The sequence below is a fragment of the Paralichthys olivaceus genome, chromosome 7 (assembly GCF_024713975.1).
Source record: "Paralichthys olivaceus isolate ysfri-2021 chromosome 7, ASM2471397v2, whole genome shotgun sequence".
NCBI classification, from domain to species: domain Eukaryota; kingdom Metazoa; phylum Chordata; class Actinopteri; order Pleuronectiformes; family Paralichthyidae; genus Paralichthys; species Paralichthys olivaceus.
The window spans coordinates 23,337,474-23,353,094 of NC_091099.1; the positions used below are offsets into that span (position 1 = coordinate 23,337,474).

General features: G+C 40.1%; 1 protein-coding gene across 2 annotated transcripts in view; it reads right to left on the minus strand.

Moving 5' to 3' along the window:
- grm8b (glutamate receptor, metabotropic 8b) overlaps positions 1-15,621 on the minus strand; it is a 120,094-nt gene that overhangs the window by 67,423 nt on the left and 37,050 nt on the right. For both annotated transcript variants that reach the window (XM_069528450.1, XM_069528451.1), the window contains one exon: positions 9,958-10,174. In XM_069528450.1, the coding sequence (XP_069384551.1) occupies positions 9,958-10,174 (217 nt within the window). The remainder of the gene's footprint in view (positions 1-9,957; positions 10,175-15,621) is intronic.

Consider the following 15,621-nt stretch of genomic DNA (forward strand, 5'->3'; position numbering starts at 1 on the left):
ACACACACAGAGGAACAGTAGGAGTAAGAGGAATATCTGCTGCCGACTTTGGAAAAAGAAAAGAACTGTTTGCTTTACTGAAACATTTACATTTTGAGTCATGTAAATCAGCTGTTGTCGTGACAGAGGACAGTATATTTTTACTGGATAGTGACATCTTCTTGAATCCCTGTAAAATGCCCCACTAATGAATCTGACACATTTACTACAATTCAATGTTTGTGATTTTTTTCTTGTAGGTTGTGCAACCGCTGAAATTTGTAATTCCAACATTGTTCAGGGGGGTTTTCATTTCCAGGTCTTAAACTTCTCACAGAACTCCTGCTGTCATAAAGCTGCTGCGTTTATCAGGGACCATTCAGCCTCAAGACGACAAGTGACACTCAAAGAGAAACAAACAAAGAGCAGCTCTCTGGAAACCTGAGACGAGCTGCGATAACAACATACGCTGCCACAGCTTTTCAAACTAACAACCAATGCATGCAGGTTTTGAAGATGAACGTGTACCCAACAGCTGCCGAACTGAATTCAGCTTTTGAGGTGATGTCAGATAATGAGTTGAAACAGGAGTCAGCCTGCTGTTGGCTAAAAGTTTCCTGCTACGAGCTGGAATATCCCAATTCATCAATAAGTGTGTGTTTGTGTGAGGACAGAGAATCAGGGCTATGGGTCAAAAAGAGGGATTGTGGTAAAATATGATCAAATACATCAAATATGGAGAATACGATTTAAAGACCAAATCAAGCCCCAAATAAAACTGTTACTTTCTGCACTTGTGGTAAATAAAGGCCCCTGGTCAGTATTCAAGAATGATCTCAATAAGAGTATGATCTTAAGTACCCGTTAAGGTGCCTACAGAAAGCACTACAGTTGCCAAGGAAACTAATCCACGAATGTCAACCTTCTGTTGGCAACAAGCGAGGAAAAGTCAGAGGATCATCAAAATTTTGTTCGTCCTTTGGGCACCATGAATATCTGCACACAATGTCAGCGATCCGTCCAACAGTTATATTGTAAGCGGTGGAACAGCAGGCCGGTGCTTCCACAGAGTACAGCTGCCGGCATGAAAAAAAAATCTGAATCTGTAAGACTCACACATTTATCTGCAGTTTGCAGGCAACAATCATTTGTTAAACCTGATACTTCCAAATACAATCCTCTTAAATCACTGGAACAAGCCCCTGAGCATCAAACTAGGGAAGCTGGGGAAATCTAACGTCCTGTTGAAATTGTCATTGTATTTCAGCTCATGGAGTTTTCATTTTGTTTTTATTTTCACCTTCTCAAATTGCGAAGTCAAAAAACAGAAGACACCCGCACACTCAGGAAGTCACTGTTAGCTGGGAACACTGTGTTTGCTCTTTCAGTCGGACTCAACACGCAGGTTCCAGCTCTGAACTATGCAGGGGCTGGAGAAAGTTGGTGAAGTGAACCAACGATATGGAGGAAAAAGAGGTTAACAACACAGACACAGAGTGGGATGTGTTTGATAAATGACTTCACACTCTGGCCTTATTGTACCAGTGTGATGACTGAGAATTACAGCTCTTCAGACCACTGTTGGGTTAGTACTTTTGTAAGGCTCGACACTCCAGTCAAACTGCCAGACCAGAATTCATGTGGAGAGGTTCTGTGTTCTCGGGGTGTCACCTTTGCGTCCACCTATGCTTACATCACACGGAGGTATAGAACTGTTGTGAATTGACAGCAGCAGTCAACAGAGAACTGAGAGCCTCTGCCCTCCAGCTGATTTACCTACATGACTCAAAATGTACCTTTAAATGTTTTAGATAAGCAACCAGTTGTTTTTTTTTTTCTAAAGTCGGCAGCAGATATTCCTCTTAGCTCCATCACATAAGGTGCTTTTATTAAACATGATGTGGAGAAAACCATACAAGAGCAACAGCAATGTTCACAACACTTAAGTTACTATTAACTCAATAATGTGTCACTGGAAACAAATCTTACATGTTAGTAAAATAAATGTGTGTGTGTGTGTGTGTGTGCTCCCTGCAGTTACACATAATGATCAATGTGTTCATCCACATTTGATCCATAATCTATTTGTAGTTTTTCTTGTGACTGACTCATTTAAAAATACAGTTACTGAGATCAGTGCTTATAAAGGCACAGTGGTGTTGGAGCTTTTATGACCAAATGGAATTTTATTATTTCTGTTCCTTTGGAAAATACATTTACTTTGTATTAATTGTATTAATGTTCTAAACACTTGGTAAAAGTCTATTTATTTTTAAACCATGCTGCTAATTGAGTTAGAATCAGTAGTGAACCCGACTTGTTCTCATGTGTTCATTTTCTGTGAATCAGGAAAAGCAACCAGCAAAGAAACTGATTCCAAGAATGTGTTTGTTTGGCCCATGTAGGGCCCAAGGATGAGAACTCACATGGACTCAAATGAAGGCCGTCCTACAGGCTGCAGTGGAGAATATTTACAGTGATGGAGCCAAAGGTCATCTTCATCTGGATCCTGTCTATTTACTGCGTGGTGGTGACAGTGACTCAGCTGGGCACACTAGAGGTCAAGGCTCTCTGGCGTTCAGGTGGAGTTCAAACACTTCAAAGGTGAATGGGCAAGGAAAGATATTTGATTCATAATTAAAAGGATTATCAAGCTGAGGAACTGATCATTGAGGCATTTAGATTTGTCCTGCAGAATGTTAGTTAAGCGTGAAAGGGGGTGCAGCTCAGACAAGGAGCTTCAAGGAAAATTTTTTTTTTGTCATTTTCCAGTGATATGATGTAAATGCTCCTTAAATGTATTGCTGCTTCACCTAGCTCACTGACTCTCCTCCCTGTGAACTGCGCTGTCGTCAGCCCGGTGAGCCAGCACGGAACAACCCAGGACTGCTCAACCTGGAGGAGAGAGGCACCAGGTCCGCCCACATGGCTCATCACATGGAAAGCTGACTGTAGGTCTGGGACTGTGTTGCCACACCGTTGCATTCCAGGTGCTGCTGACTGATTATGAGCTGGGTGGGTCAGCAACTACTCGGAAACGTATTAAAAAACATGTGCTTAAAAATCCATATGAGCTTCTTTGATTTGATGCAGTTTAACAAAGATGTGTGAAAAATAAGTATTTAAAAACTTTGTGTTTTCTTTACATTATCTTTCTAAACCTATTCTATACCAGGAGAGTTGAGGCACAATAACTCCCACTGTCAGGATCAGACAGGAGTCAATTTAATTAATATGAACTGTAGCAAAATTGCATATTATATAAATAAATGAATATTATAGATAGAAAAATTTATATGTTTGCATCATTTGATGTTCAGTTGACTTTTGTCTATTGAGAGCCCTTAAAATGTATAAGGTCTTAAATTATCAACGCAAATTCAAATACATTCTTATAATAGCCTGGATATGACATAATGGAGAATGATAACGAGAGTTTCAATTTCATGATGCAAAAAATCAAGAAATCCTTATTTGATTACAGTATGAGCTATGACTCTCTGAGCAGAACATTAGTTGAAAGATCTGTTTGTAATAAACTGTACATAAATTATTTTAATCAATGTGCAGATAGATGTTTGTCACACTATTTCAACGGAAACATGCAAACATATTTGACACGACACTTTTGTCATGTTACGTTTCACTCACAGAGCAGTGCAGGTGTAAAAGTGTGGTGCGCTGTAAACTTTACAAAACTGCATGTTGTCTTAAAAAACTAGCTGATGGAAGTAAAGATCCGGAATGGAATCAGAGGGCAGCATGACACTCTCAGATGTTGTGCCTGGCTGACAGCGCTGTCAGCAGCCCAGCAGGAGAGACACTCTGCGGGGAGGCAGGAGCCGTAATCAAGACACAAACGTTTACTTTCTCTAACTGTTGTGGAATCCCAGACAAAGACAACACAAGTTTTAGGTAAAATGAAAGACATGGCACTGAAACTACATGTGCAAGGGAGAGGAAGATTCCTCACTGAGTTGTGAGGCTGCAAATAACAAATATAGTTTTTTATTTTAAAAAAGCATTGACCAAACAACTACAAGCTTCTGATGTATTATGGCCAAACCAGAAGTGCTGACTCTGAACATCCTGACTCGGACACAGGCCACTGCTCTGCTCTTGCAGCAGTTATAGTTTGAACAGGACAACACATTAGCTGTGTCATCAGAAAGTGACATTGCTTCGATGACTGATCATAAGAACGGTCGTTTTTACTCCTCTCATCTCTTCCCTGCGCCTACATGAGAAACTAATAAGTGAGAATAATGTTGTTTGTCCAGTGTTGATGCTCTGGAGCTACTTCACAATTATTCCCTGTCATTAGTGATTCCTCAAACAGTTCTACAATACACTGTCACTTTTTAGTGTTTGTGTGCTGGACGCTGTGTGCAGAATGTCTCACTGTAGCATTGCCCGATGTGAAATGTTAAAATGATCGTATTTTGAGGAAAATGATCGAACGCGACCAGAGTAGGGATGGGACGCTTAATACAGACACTGCGAAGCTGTGTTGAGATTCCGTAGAGCACTTGTTTTGAAACACTGCTCTGAAATGCTCTGTCCCCCGCTGCAGGAACAAACTGAGCTGAGTGCTGTCGTCGTGCTATAGCGAGTCACGTCACGTTCATCATCGCAAGCATGATTTGCTCCTGAGAAGAGGTGCGCAAACACAGACATGATCCATACTTTACTATCCAGATTACAACTGATAATACTAACTGTCACAAAATTATCAAATTATCGTACCTAATGGAAATTTTGGCACTACTGATCTGGCAACATTGGACAACAGTGTCCTTACACACACACACACACACACACACTCCTGCAGCTTTGTGAGTCTTTTGCCAGATCCTCGTGGAGTCGAGTGGAGCTATTTCCCAGCAGCCCAGAGAACCAACTATGATATCACAGATTGTTAAGAGGTGACCTCCACCTGTCAGCTGTCCTAGAGCTCCGCCCCCTCCTCAGGTTAACTCAAGCGTTGACCTGCCCCCGTGCTGAGCAGCTTTAGAGACAAATGGTTGAAAACACTGTGATCTCTCAGCTCTCCCAGCCATGGAGGATTCACAGGGCATCGGCGGCAGTGATCCGGTGTGATGCTGCAGCCATTAGTGCAGGTCTCAGTAGACCTCGGGTTGCACACATGAGTAACATCTGGTCACGTCTCAGCAGCTGGATCATCAGGGAGGAGATCCTTCTTTAACCCTCCACTATCTCCTCCTTTCCTTTCAGTGCTTTCTTCAGCATTTCTGTCCATCTCTCCTTCAGCCCCCTTTCCCTTTTCTAATCTACTCTTACTTCCTCCTCCATCTCCTTCCCTCCTATAATTCATTCCCATCTCCTCCTCATTTATTTTTTACAACCCCATTGTTTTCCCTATTCCTCCACTCTTCCTCTTTCTTCACCTCCTGCTTTCCTCAATACCCCATTACCTCATTACCTATTTCCCACCTTTTGTCTTTGATTTCATCCCTCTTCCTTCTCCCTTTACCCCTCTGCCTTATTTTCCATCACTGTCTTTTATGCCTTATCTTAAACATAAGCCTCCTACTCTCCATCTCTCTGTTCCAGCTCCATCTACCTCATCTTTTTCTCTCCTGCCTTATCTGTTTTCCTGCACCTCTTTTTCTTCTCTATATACATTCTCCTTTTATATTCTACTCCCATATCTCCTTTCATTGAACCCCTCCATCTCTCGTCTCAGATTATCTTCCTTCCTTAAACCACTTAAACAGCCAAGACAGGAAATAGTTTTACAGCTAATTATTACGCAATTCTCACACCAGAATGAAATCTTTAAAAAGTCAGCATAACCAGGGCTCTTTTGTTGGTTTGAGAGTATAAGATCATTTAATGAAGATATTTCTGTATTCAGTGAACAAGAAGCTAATTAGTGATCAGTTCTTATCAACACATCTTCCCATATGATGTCTGCTCCATGTGTTGGGACTCCTGCAGCAGCATCACATGTAACTTCAGTGAATATAGATATGAAATCCAGTCTGCTAATGAAGTAGTTAAACAGTGTGTGTGTGTGTGTGTGTTGTGCGTTTGCAGAAACACGTGGAGCAGCAGCAGTCTTGAAGACTCACTGATCCCAGAGGAGCCACAGCTGCTCTCTGCACAGCGTCTCTGTATTCATCTGAAGCTTTTAAACGCAGCGATCGCAGCCATTCTTCATAATTACCGCTGCCGTTTTCAAACGTATTACACCAGTATCACATGCCCAGCTAAATATGTCTGTTACAGCACGAAGCGGATGCATTAGCTTCCTATACAAAGCGCTGCTCCTTGTGACGCAAGTCTAAGAGAATTCTTAGAAGTAGGGCCTATCTAAGAAGTTCTCACGGTTATGACCTGGGTGAAAATAAAATTGTTGAAGCATCTCAGCTTTTAAGAGGTGACAGGAGGAGGACTTTATAGAGGGTCTTAAGCACATAGGAAAATGAAGTTAAATTATTCAATAAGATTTACCAGGATGGGGTTTGAGTTAGTGTCACCTGTGCAAGAAGAAACTTTGTGCTGCAGTTGAACAACAACACATAGAACCACTCTACACACAACCAGAAGGAATGAGGCGTTAATATGCTGCAGTTTTCTCTCACACCTGCTTCTTCACAGTAAACACTGGTCATCTGTCTGCTTGGTTTATCTGCTTCTTTTATTTGCCTCCATCCCTGGTGGCTTGTTTGCTGGATTACAGTAGATTTACACGCATCGCTGCTACATACAGTATGTAGACTCATCAGCAAGCTGAGCCATTTCCCCATGCGTTAATATGAATATGTTACACAATTAGCAGCATGGTATATAAATGTAAGCAAATAAATAAAACAACCCAGCGTGTGAGCTAAGTGCGGCTTACAATTTATTCAACTCAGATATTAATTACGTCAAATAGGCTTTTTCTATGAACCGATCACACCTTTTAAATTAATGTGTCATACTGAGAAACTGGGACACCCTCACTAAGATAAAAGTCATTAAGATAAATGAGTTTTTTAAATCACCAAGCTTAGAATCCTTGCTAGAAACGTTTGGGCTAATGTAACAGCAAGAGAGGGAATTGTCAGAGTTTGTAAATATGACGTCAGGTTTCTAGTGAACCTGGCGGTCACTCTGTTCCTCTAAGAAACACTGTCTGGCACTGCCACCCCTGCACATACGGCAGTCACAGTCACGACTGTTCTTGTTTGTGGTCCCCCGATGGCGGACTGAGCTGCTAAATGCTGTCAGAGCAGGGAGGGCTTTCCTCTCCGTCTACAGGAACCTCCTGAAGACACACCACTGGCTCTGTTAGCATTGCTTTCCAATAATGTACAGTTGGCTTTCAAATATTTTCATTTCAATTTTTATTTTGTTCCTTTTTTTTATATATTTAAGTTTATATTATTTTGTGTTTATATAATCGAACACTATTATCATTTTAAAGTTTCAGTGTGTAAGATTTAGGTGAAAGTGATATATTGGTATAAACTGAATAGTAATGTTCGCACTAGTGTTTAATTGCCTAAATTGTTTGAAGCGTTGCTTTCTTTTCCCTAGCATGGAGCCTTTATATTTACATCAGGAGTGGTCCTCTCTATGGAGGCCGCCATGTTTTATTTTTAACAGTAGCCCAGACTGAACAACTAAACACCTTTTGAGTTTTTATAACAACTGAAGTTCACCACAGGTTCTCTGTCACGTTTAGAAGGGGAGGGTGAGGTGAGGTGTATTCAACTGCAATATACAAATTTACCACTAGATGTCACTAAATCCTGAACCTTTAACATGTTATATTTATTAGATTAGATTAGATGAACTTTATTGATCCCAGTTGGGAAATTGTTTTGTCACAGCAGCAGTTCCAACATTCACAGAGAGTAAGACACAAAAGAAAAAATTGCAGTATTTGACATGATTAAATATAAATATAACTATATGTGGTAAAATTGGTATGAATATAATATGAGCAAAATAAATAAATAATTGACAGTTATTGCAGCATTAATTAGTATTAAGTACTAAATTAGTTTATGTATATACATCTACACATATAGGCCTATAAACACATATATGTGTACTGTACTATCTATCTATCTATCTATCTATCTATCTATCTATCTATCTATCTATCTATCTATCCTCTTCTCCAAACACCTCTAACATGTCCAAGTTAACCATCCCTTTTTTTGGTGCACTGCTTTACCTTGTCTCCCACACTTTGCGTAATTGAAGATATTTGACACCTCGTACTTACTTGCAGTTCTTCCACTATGCTGAAATATTAGTGTTGCCCCTCAGTTGTAAGTCACTTAGGATAAAAGCATCTGCCCAATGACTAAATGTAAATGTAACCAGAGAGTGTGACAGTCAGAATATGAAAAATACAGTTGATGGAGTTTTTCCTCTCCACAGTCACCAAAGTGCTTGCTCATTGTGGGAACTGTTGGGTTTCTCTATATTACTGTGATATGATTTTAAAGTCTTGACCTTCTATGTAAAGTGCCTTGAGATAATGTATATTATGATTTGGCGCTATACAAATACAATTATATTGAAAGTTTCATTAAATATATATGTTTGGGTAATTTTCAGTCTGTTATGTTTTATAAATACTTCAACAAAGAAGCTATTGTCTCTGTAATAATGAAGTAATTCCGGAGAGTTGTTTGGAAGGACAAACATGAGCTGCAACATGATGATCATTAGGCCTATAATTACTACAGTGATACTTCCTGCAAAAAACAGTCTTACTGAAAGTAATCTGAACTTCAGATATTCTGCTTTCTAAATGCACAATAATAAAATGTGCGAGTACATCATTGTGAAAGCAAATTTCCCAGTCTGTCTGAAGTTAAGGGTACTGACCAACATAGATTATTAGTCCCTGCTGTTGAGGATTATAGGTTTTTAACTAAAACATATGTAATAACAGCACTATTCCTTTATGTATGGCACCAAAAGTTGCCAAACACCATCAAAAAAACAGAAAAAAACCTTTAGTTACTCTGCAGATATTGAAAAACATTACAGAAACAAATACAGGTACATACATTCAGGAAAATGTTGTGTATAAATGGTGTTTATAGATTGCAAACTAACAAAACCCACCAAAAAAAGGGATTACTTTATATTGAGAGGTCAGTGTGCAGTTTACAATACCACAAACATAACTGATTACACAGAACAAGTGTTAGCATGAACGCTACAGTACAGTTCCTATGCCAACAGCTGGCTCTGTCATAGCCCCAAACGTATAATCAGCCACAGTTGTATTCCAATCAACAATTGACATGTCCCTGCACAATAAGCCACTGTTGTAGAGGGAATGCAACAAGTGTTGTGAAATGTAAGAGAGTATCCACTTCATGTGACATTTTTCTTCTCATCAATTTGTTCCCCTCATCCTGCTCTTTGACACTTATTGTACCAAATCCACTGGATATTGTTTAAGAAATATGAGAAGTGAGAGAAGCCTGCATTCAACTTCAGTGGGTTTTACAGTTTGTTTTCTTGTCGGAGAGAAAATGGGACGGTCTGAAGCTGCCAATCACAACCTCTGATTCATCTAAGAAACACACGACACATGCACACACACACACACACACACACACACACACACACACACACACACACACACACAGTGACCTCCAATATACATAGCAAGTGATGGATTTCAACATGTCTCTCACAATCTAGTTATTATAATTATATATAATTATTCCCGGAGCTCTACTTGAAGCGCTAACAATTTAATCAGGGAAAGTTGATGTGTTTACTTCACAGTGACCAGTGGAGGTGAAGCATCAGCTTCTTGAGTAATAACATCTTGGGTCAGTGACACGCCTTCTCCTCCTGCTCACTCGTCAGCATGCACACAGCAAAATCTTACAACTAGTTTAAATACCAGCAGCCTGAAAAGCCCAGTGGCCAAGCAAACCCTCAGATCTCACTTTAGGCTACAGTCAAAAATACCTCAGGTTTTCCTACCTGACTCCCTGGAGATCTGGACGAAGGCTTCCACACCGCTCTCGCCATAGTTTCCCTCAGAGGCAAGCGTGGAGACGTAGTTCCAGCCCATCGCCGTCACAATGTCCAGCATGGCCTGAGCCTGGTAGGAGTCTGGAGGGACCACGCGCACAAAGAAGTCGTAGCGAGTGTTGTCGCTGAGCTCTGGAGCTGTTGAAGCGTAGCTAATCTGAGGAATCTGTGGAGACACGGGAGAGGTAAATGTTAGTTTCAAACAGTTGGAAAAGTATAAACACTGGCACGGTGTGTAGCCCACTTGAACCCTAAGAAGCCTACAGAGACTAAGAAATGCCTCGACATAGAGACTTTGGGTTATAACACCAACAGATGCAGTTCCACCTCTATAGGCCTGAATACACCCACCCAAACCTACCAACATGGGGCTGAGTGCTGGGAAATTTCGCTTAGCTGATTGTAGACTAATGTTAGGTGCTGCCAGAGCCATATGAAGAGTATCTTTCCACCAGAGTTTAGTGTAATGTTAACTACGAAGTTGTTTTGGATTTCAGTACCAACCCTATCCACCAAACAGCATGGGATTCTATCTTATCTTGTGCTTCCTAATTCTATAAAGTGGGAGACAGCCAACTAAGTTAGAGGATAGAAATCTTTTACATGTCTCTGTATCTCACAGTATATTTGTTGAGATTTAAACCGAAGGAGTTTGAACCTTAAATCCTGACCTTCCTCTGCTTCCTGTTGTTCAGTTTCTTGTCAGAGTCGTGTTAGAGAGTTGTGCTCTGTGAATTTAGGAGGCGGATCAGGGCATAGATCCTAAAGCAGAAGGGCCGACAGGCCCGGTGGGATGGATAATGGTCCTTTATAGAAGGATTGAAGGGCTGATTGATTTCACTTCAGTCAGAGGCTGAGGTGTTAGGCCGTGTGCCACCGGATGCCTCATCAGGATTCACAGAGGAGGATGAGGAGGGAGGAAGATGGATGGCCTGGGGCCTGACAGCAATACAAATGTCACTCGGCCTGACTCGCTCAGCGACAAGCAGCAAATTAAAGACCTGTACAGTAAATACAAACCTGTCTGAGAGCCGACACTATCAGAGCGCTGCAGGTTTAACACATGGGGCTGAAGTTTATTTTCACCAGAGCTGAAGTCAAACACACCTGAGCTTCTGATGCTTTGCTAACTTTTTAGACTCGAGACAAGTTAATGGTCAATTTGGAGAGACATGAAAAATTAGGGGTGGAAGGTTTTGTCCAAAATGTCAACTTTTCAGAAACTCTGAAGACATTACCCATTTTACATTTTAAGAAGAATTCCTCACATCACCTTACGCTTCAAACCTGGAGGGAGGAGAAAAACTACTTTTAGAAAACTCTGAGTCTCACTACCCTATAGTTTACAACAGATTTAATGCATATTGAGAAGCAACAAAAGTAAAACACCCTCAGAGAAGCAATGACAAAAATAGGTGTGGAAAAGAAAAAAAAAAGAAAAAACATCAGAGCATAACTCTACTGCTCTAAATCCAACCCCTACGTCTGGTGTCAGATATGAGGTCTTGATGTGACCGTGGAGACTGATCGCATCAGAAATATGCGGTTAATGGATGTGTGAGTCACACACACACACACAGTTAGAGTACAGTAAAGGCAGAAATAACTGCAGCTGCATGAGTATACGATGAGGACCCTCCATTAGCATTAATGATGCATTGTGAGCTGAATAAACAGCAGCATCACTTATTGATGCTCAGTCAGCTGCTGCTCCATTAAAAACACATCAGCTACTCATATTTACACACCATGTTTCTGTATTTAAAGGACCATGCCAATGTTTCACAATGTTTTATCTGATTTAATGGCAGTTCAGATGCACTGATGCCGTTTTTCTGGAGCAGATCACATGGTTGTGTATGTGTGATCGGAGCATGCAGAGTGAACCGGCACATTATCATAACTAATCCAGCCCTTTACCAGGGGCTGCACCCAAATGGACATGCCTCCAACTCTAACTAGTTAATACAATGAAACTCCTCTAAGCTCTGAGCTGCTTTAAACAAAGCTACGTGTGTGGTCTGATCATATCTGTCGCACATGCTACCATCAGGGGAGCCGGCTTTCCGGCAAGCCGCAGATGTAAATCAGCTGCAGTTCATCTGACTAACATGTAAAGTGCTGCTAAATAAGATCTGGTACTGAAATGTTAAAGCTGGGCAATAATACAATCATTACAACATACATTTCAGAGTTTTGCAGTTTGTTGTTCTCTGCTCATAAAATAGAGTTTCATTCCTTTAAGTGGGAGCAAAATGCAGATGATTTGGTTTTGGATGGCTGACCTCCAGGCTGTGGCCATAGAGTTGGCCCCTGAGTCGGAGGTGGCGGTGCCCCTCACGTGGAGCTACTGAGCAAAGTGAAGGGGTTAAACACATCTGAGGAGTTATGTGAGGGTGACATTCTCAAGTAGATGAGACTATATGAGCACAAAATTTGATGATTGGCATGATTTGGAAAGTAATCAACAGGGATGTGAATTACAATCAGTGATTATTATTAAATAGAGTAAAATTTGACAAAATCTGCTACAGTCCTTTAACAAGCAGATTTGTGGGGGAAAAAAGTGGTATGAAATTACAACAGTAATGATTATAATCACAATAATAACTGATGTGGTTTGTGAAATGAGCCTCCCGCTGTAGTCACAGAGTTACAAATGGGTTTTTGAATAAATTGCAGATCAGAGACGGATCTAGCTTGAGCCCTGCTGGTGACTTCTGAAGGAGTCGCTGCCACCACTGGAGGACAGCAATTTTAATTAGCAGCCTAATTGGAAACCCTGCTGATCAGCTCGCCACACACTCATATCTCCAGCCTCACAGCGGTGCAATCAGCTGCTCAAAAAAGAAAACACGGAGGTAGTGGTGAGGGCGTGTGGTGGATGATTTCATTATTTATCACCGCTGCCGCTCCACTCACATGTTGATTTTGAACAAGGGTAGAAGCTCAGAACGTCTGAACGGATCTATAATCTATAATCACTCTACTGTCTTAACTCAGACATTGGCACTGTAAAAGTCTATCTGTGTGTGTGTGTGTGTCTCTCTGTCTCTAACTGGCCTGTCTGTTTGTTTATCCATCCGTCTGTCTATAACTGACCTGTCTGTCTCTCTGTCTATAACTGACCTGTCTGTCTTCTCCAGCGACAGGTTAGACTAATGCTGAAAACTGATAATAAATAACAAAATGATAATAAACACCTGATAGCAGAGACTATGTGATGATAGTTTATTTCTATCAAGACAAAAATTGGGGTGGAAACACTTTGCTTACTTTAACAGTGTTGTTTGGCGATCATTTGCCCCATCTGCCTGTGTGTGTGTGTGTGTGTGTGTGTGTGTGTGTGTGTGGATATCTTTACATTCGAGGACACGTTCGCTTTTTGCCATCTCTGGTGTTTTCTTTGGCAAGTGATTGATGCTCGTCATCCTACGACAGCCTCAAGCTTTCTGCCTGACTAAACGATGAAAGAAGAAATCCATCTGAGGTGACAGCAGACGTCCATCATCCTTCACTCAGAGCTCTGATTTTCTTATTTAAAGTAAAGGCTCTATTTACTGTCATCGCGCTCTTTCCGGGACAACAAACAGCTTCGGCCTTGGGGCAAAAATCTTACACGGATCCTGCTGTTACTGCTCCGTTTCTCTTAATCTTTCTCTCTTGCAGCAATCCTGAATTCAGGATGAAGTCAAAATGACTCACTGCTCTGCTCAAAAAGGACCAAACAGGAAAAAAAAGAACCCAACACACAGGCAGTTTGCCATTTAATGGAATGCTTAAATAGCTCATATAATTTACGCTTTTAATGTCCCAATGATTTCTTAAAACAAGTTTATTCTTAAAACATAATTAACTTTCTATACTTGGAAAAAGTTGTTGAGGCCTCGACCCCTCCACCCTGCAGCTCTGAACAGTATGAATATATCTTGTAAATTATTCATTGTAGGAAAATGAATAATAAAGACTTTCACACATGTTGGCTTAAAATATTATTTTTTGAAAGAATACCCCCCCCCCTTCATGTGCCCTCACCTGCCTCATTATTCATTTCATTTTGCAATAAATATTAACTTCATTTTGACAAGTGAATGCAACCTAACCCACAGAAAAGTTGAAAACACTCAAGATGGCCAGATTTTCCTTTGCTCTCAACGTACAGAAATAGACAAATAAACAAACAAGGACAACAAAGCACATACATATATGTATGAATATAAAAACACAATAACAGTGAAATGGAAAAATAGTGCAATGATGCAGAGTGCAAAGATGCTTGAATAAATATGGAAACATTATTGTCACATAGCTCTTATCAGCTGCAGGATTGAATGGATTGCATTCATATAGCAGCAATTCTAGTTTTCACAACCACTTTATGAACATTACAGATCTCATCCACCCATGCACACATCCCGCATTGCCAACACTGGCCCAAGTATGGACAACCTGAGCCACAGCAGCACATAGTACAATCAGTGAATAGATCACAGTTGTTTGCATATTTTATAAAAATTATTAAATTTAAGTTGTAACTATAAAAAATGCAGGTTCTCAGTCTCAATTTCTCTCAATCTGTGATGAAATCCTCTGAGTAAAAACAAAATGTCACCTTTCTGACATCTCACAGACCTCTAAGCTATAAGTGTGATAGACGACACAAGTGAGTCACGAGCTAACTATCAACATTAAATTAAGAAACAGAGGTGGCTGTTCATTAACAGCCACTATAAGTACAATTATTATATGAAGATTTAAGTCATTTATGAGTTTTGGCATTATATTTTTACATCGACCGTAAATTATATTGAGTAAGAACACAAAGTCATAATTGTAAATAAATCACTCCTAAAGGACTTCCAACTCTACAAATCTAATAATGCTATTTTAACACTAACTCAAATTACATGCACACATCAACTGAGTCAGCAGCACTGTTTCTAAATGAGAAATTTACCATATTTAATACATAATTAGTTCAACCAGAGGAGGAATATATTGATTTAATGACCTTGACTTAATGAGTCCTGCTTCTGTTCAGTTTAGATTTAAATTAATTTGATTTTTGATTGACTATAAGATTCCCAGAATTACAACCATTTTAAACAGTTTCCAGTACAAATGATAGACTTTGCTTTAAAATTGCAGGCGATAAGTTCCTAATGAAAATAAAACTAAACCATTTATAACAAATAACTCTGTAGGTCAACGCTCATGAAAATTATATGCAAGGCAAGAGAAGCGGGGGTCCATTAATCATTTATGTATTGGAACACTGCAGTCACATACAAGTCGGCTGCTCTAACTTTAATTAAATTACAACATAAGCATCATGTGATATAGGACGTGAGGAGGTTTTTCAAATCAAACACTGGAAACTGTCCTGATTGGGACAAGAAAGTCTGAAAGAGATATAAATCATATCCTCAGGAGTCTGATATGAAACTCATTGCAGAAAACACACACTCCTGACGGTAACCTGGGTCACATGTCTCTGACGGTGTACAGTCTGTTGAAGTTCAGAGAAGAGAACAAGGTGAACTGAAGTTCAATGTGTGATGAGAAAGAGAAGAAAAACTAACGCCTGTATTTTACATATTTTTTTCTAAAGCG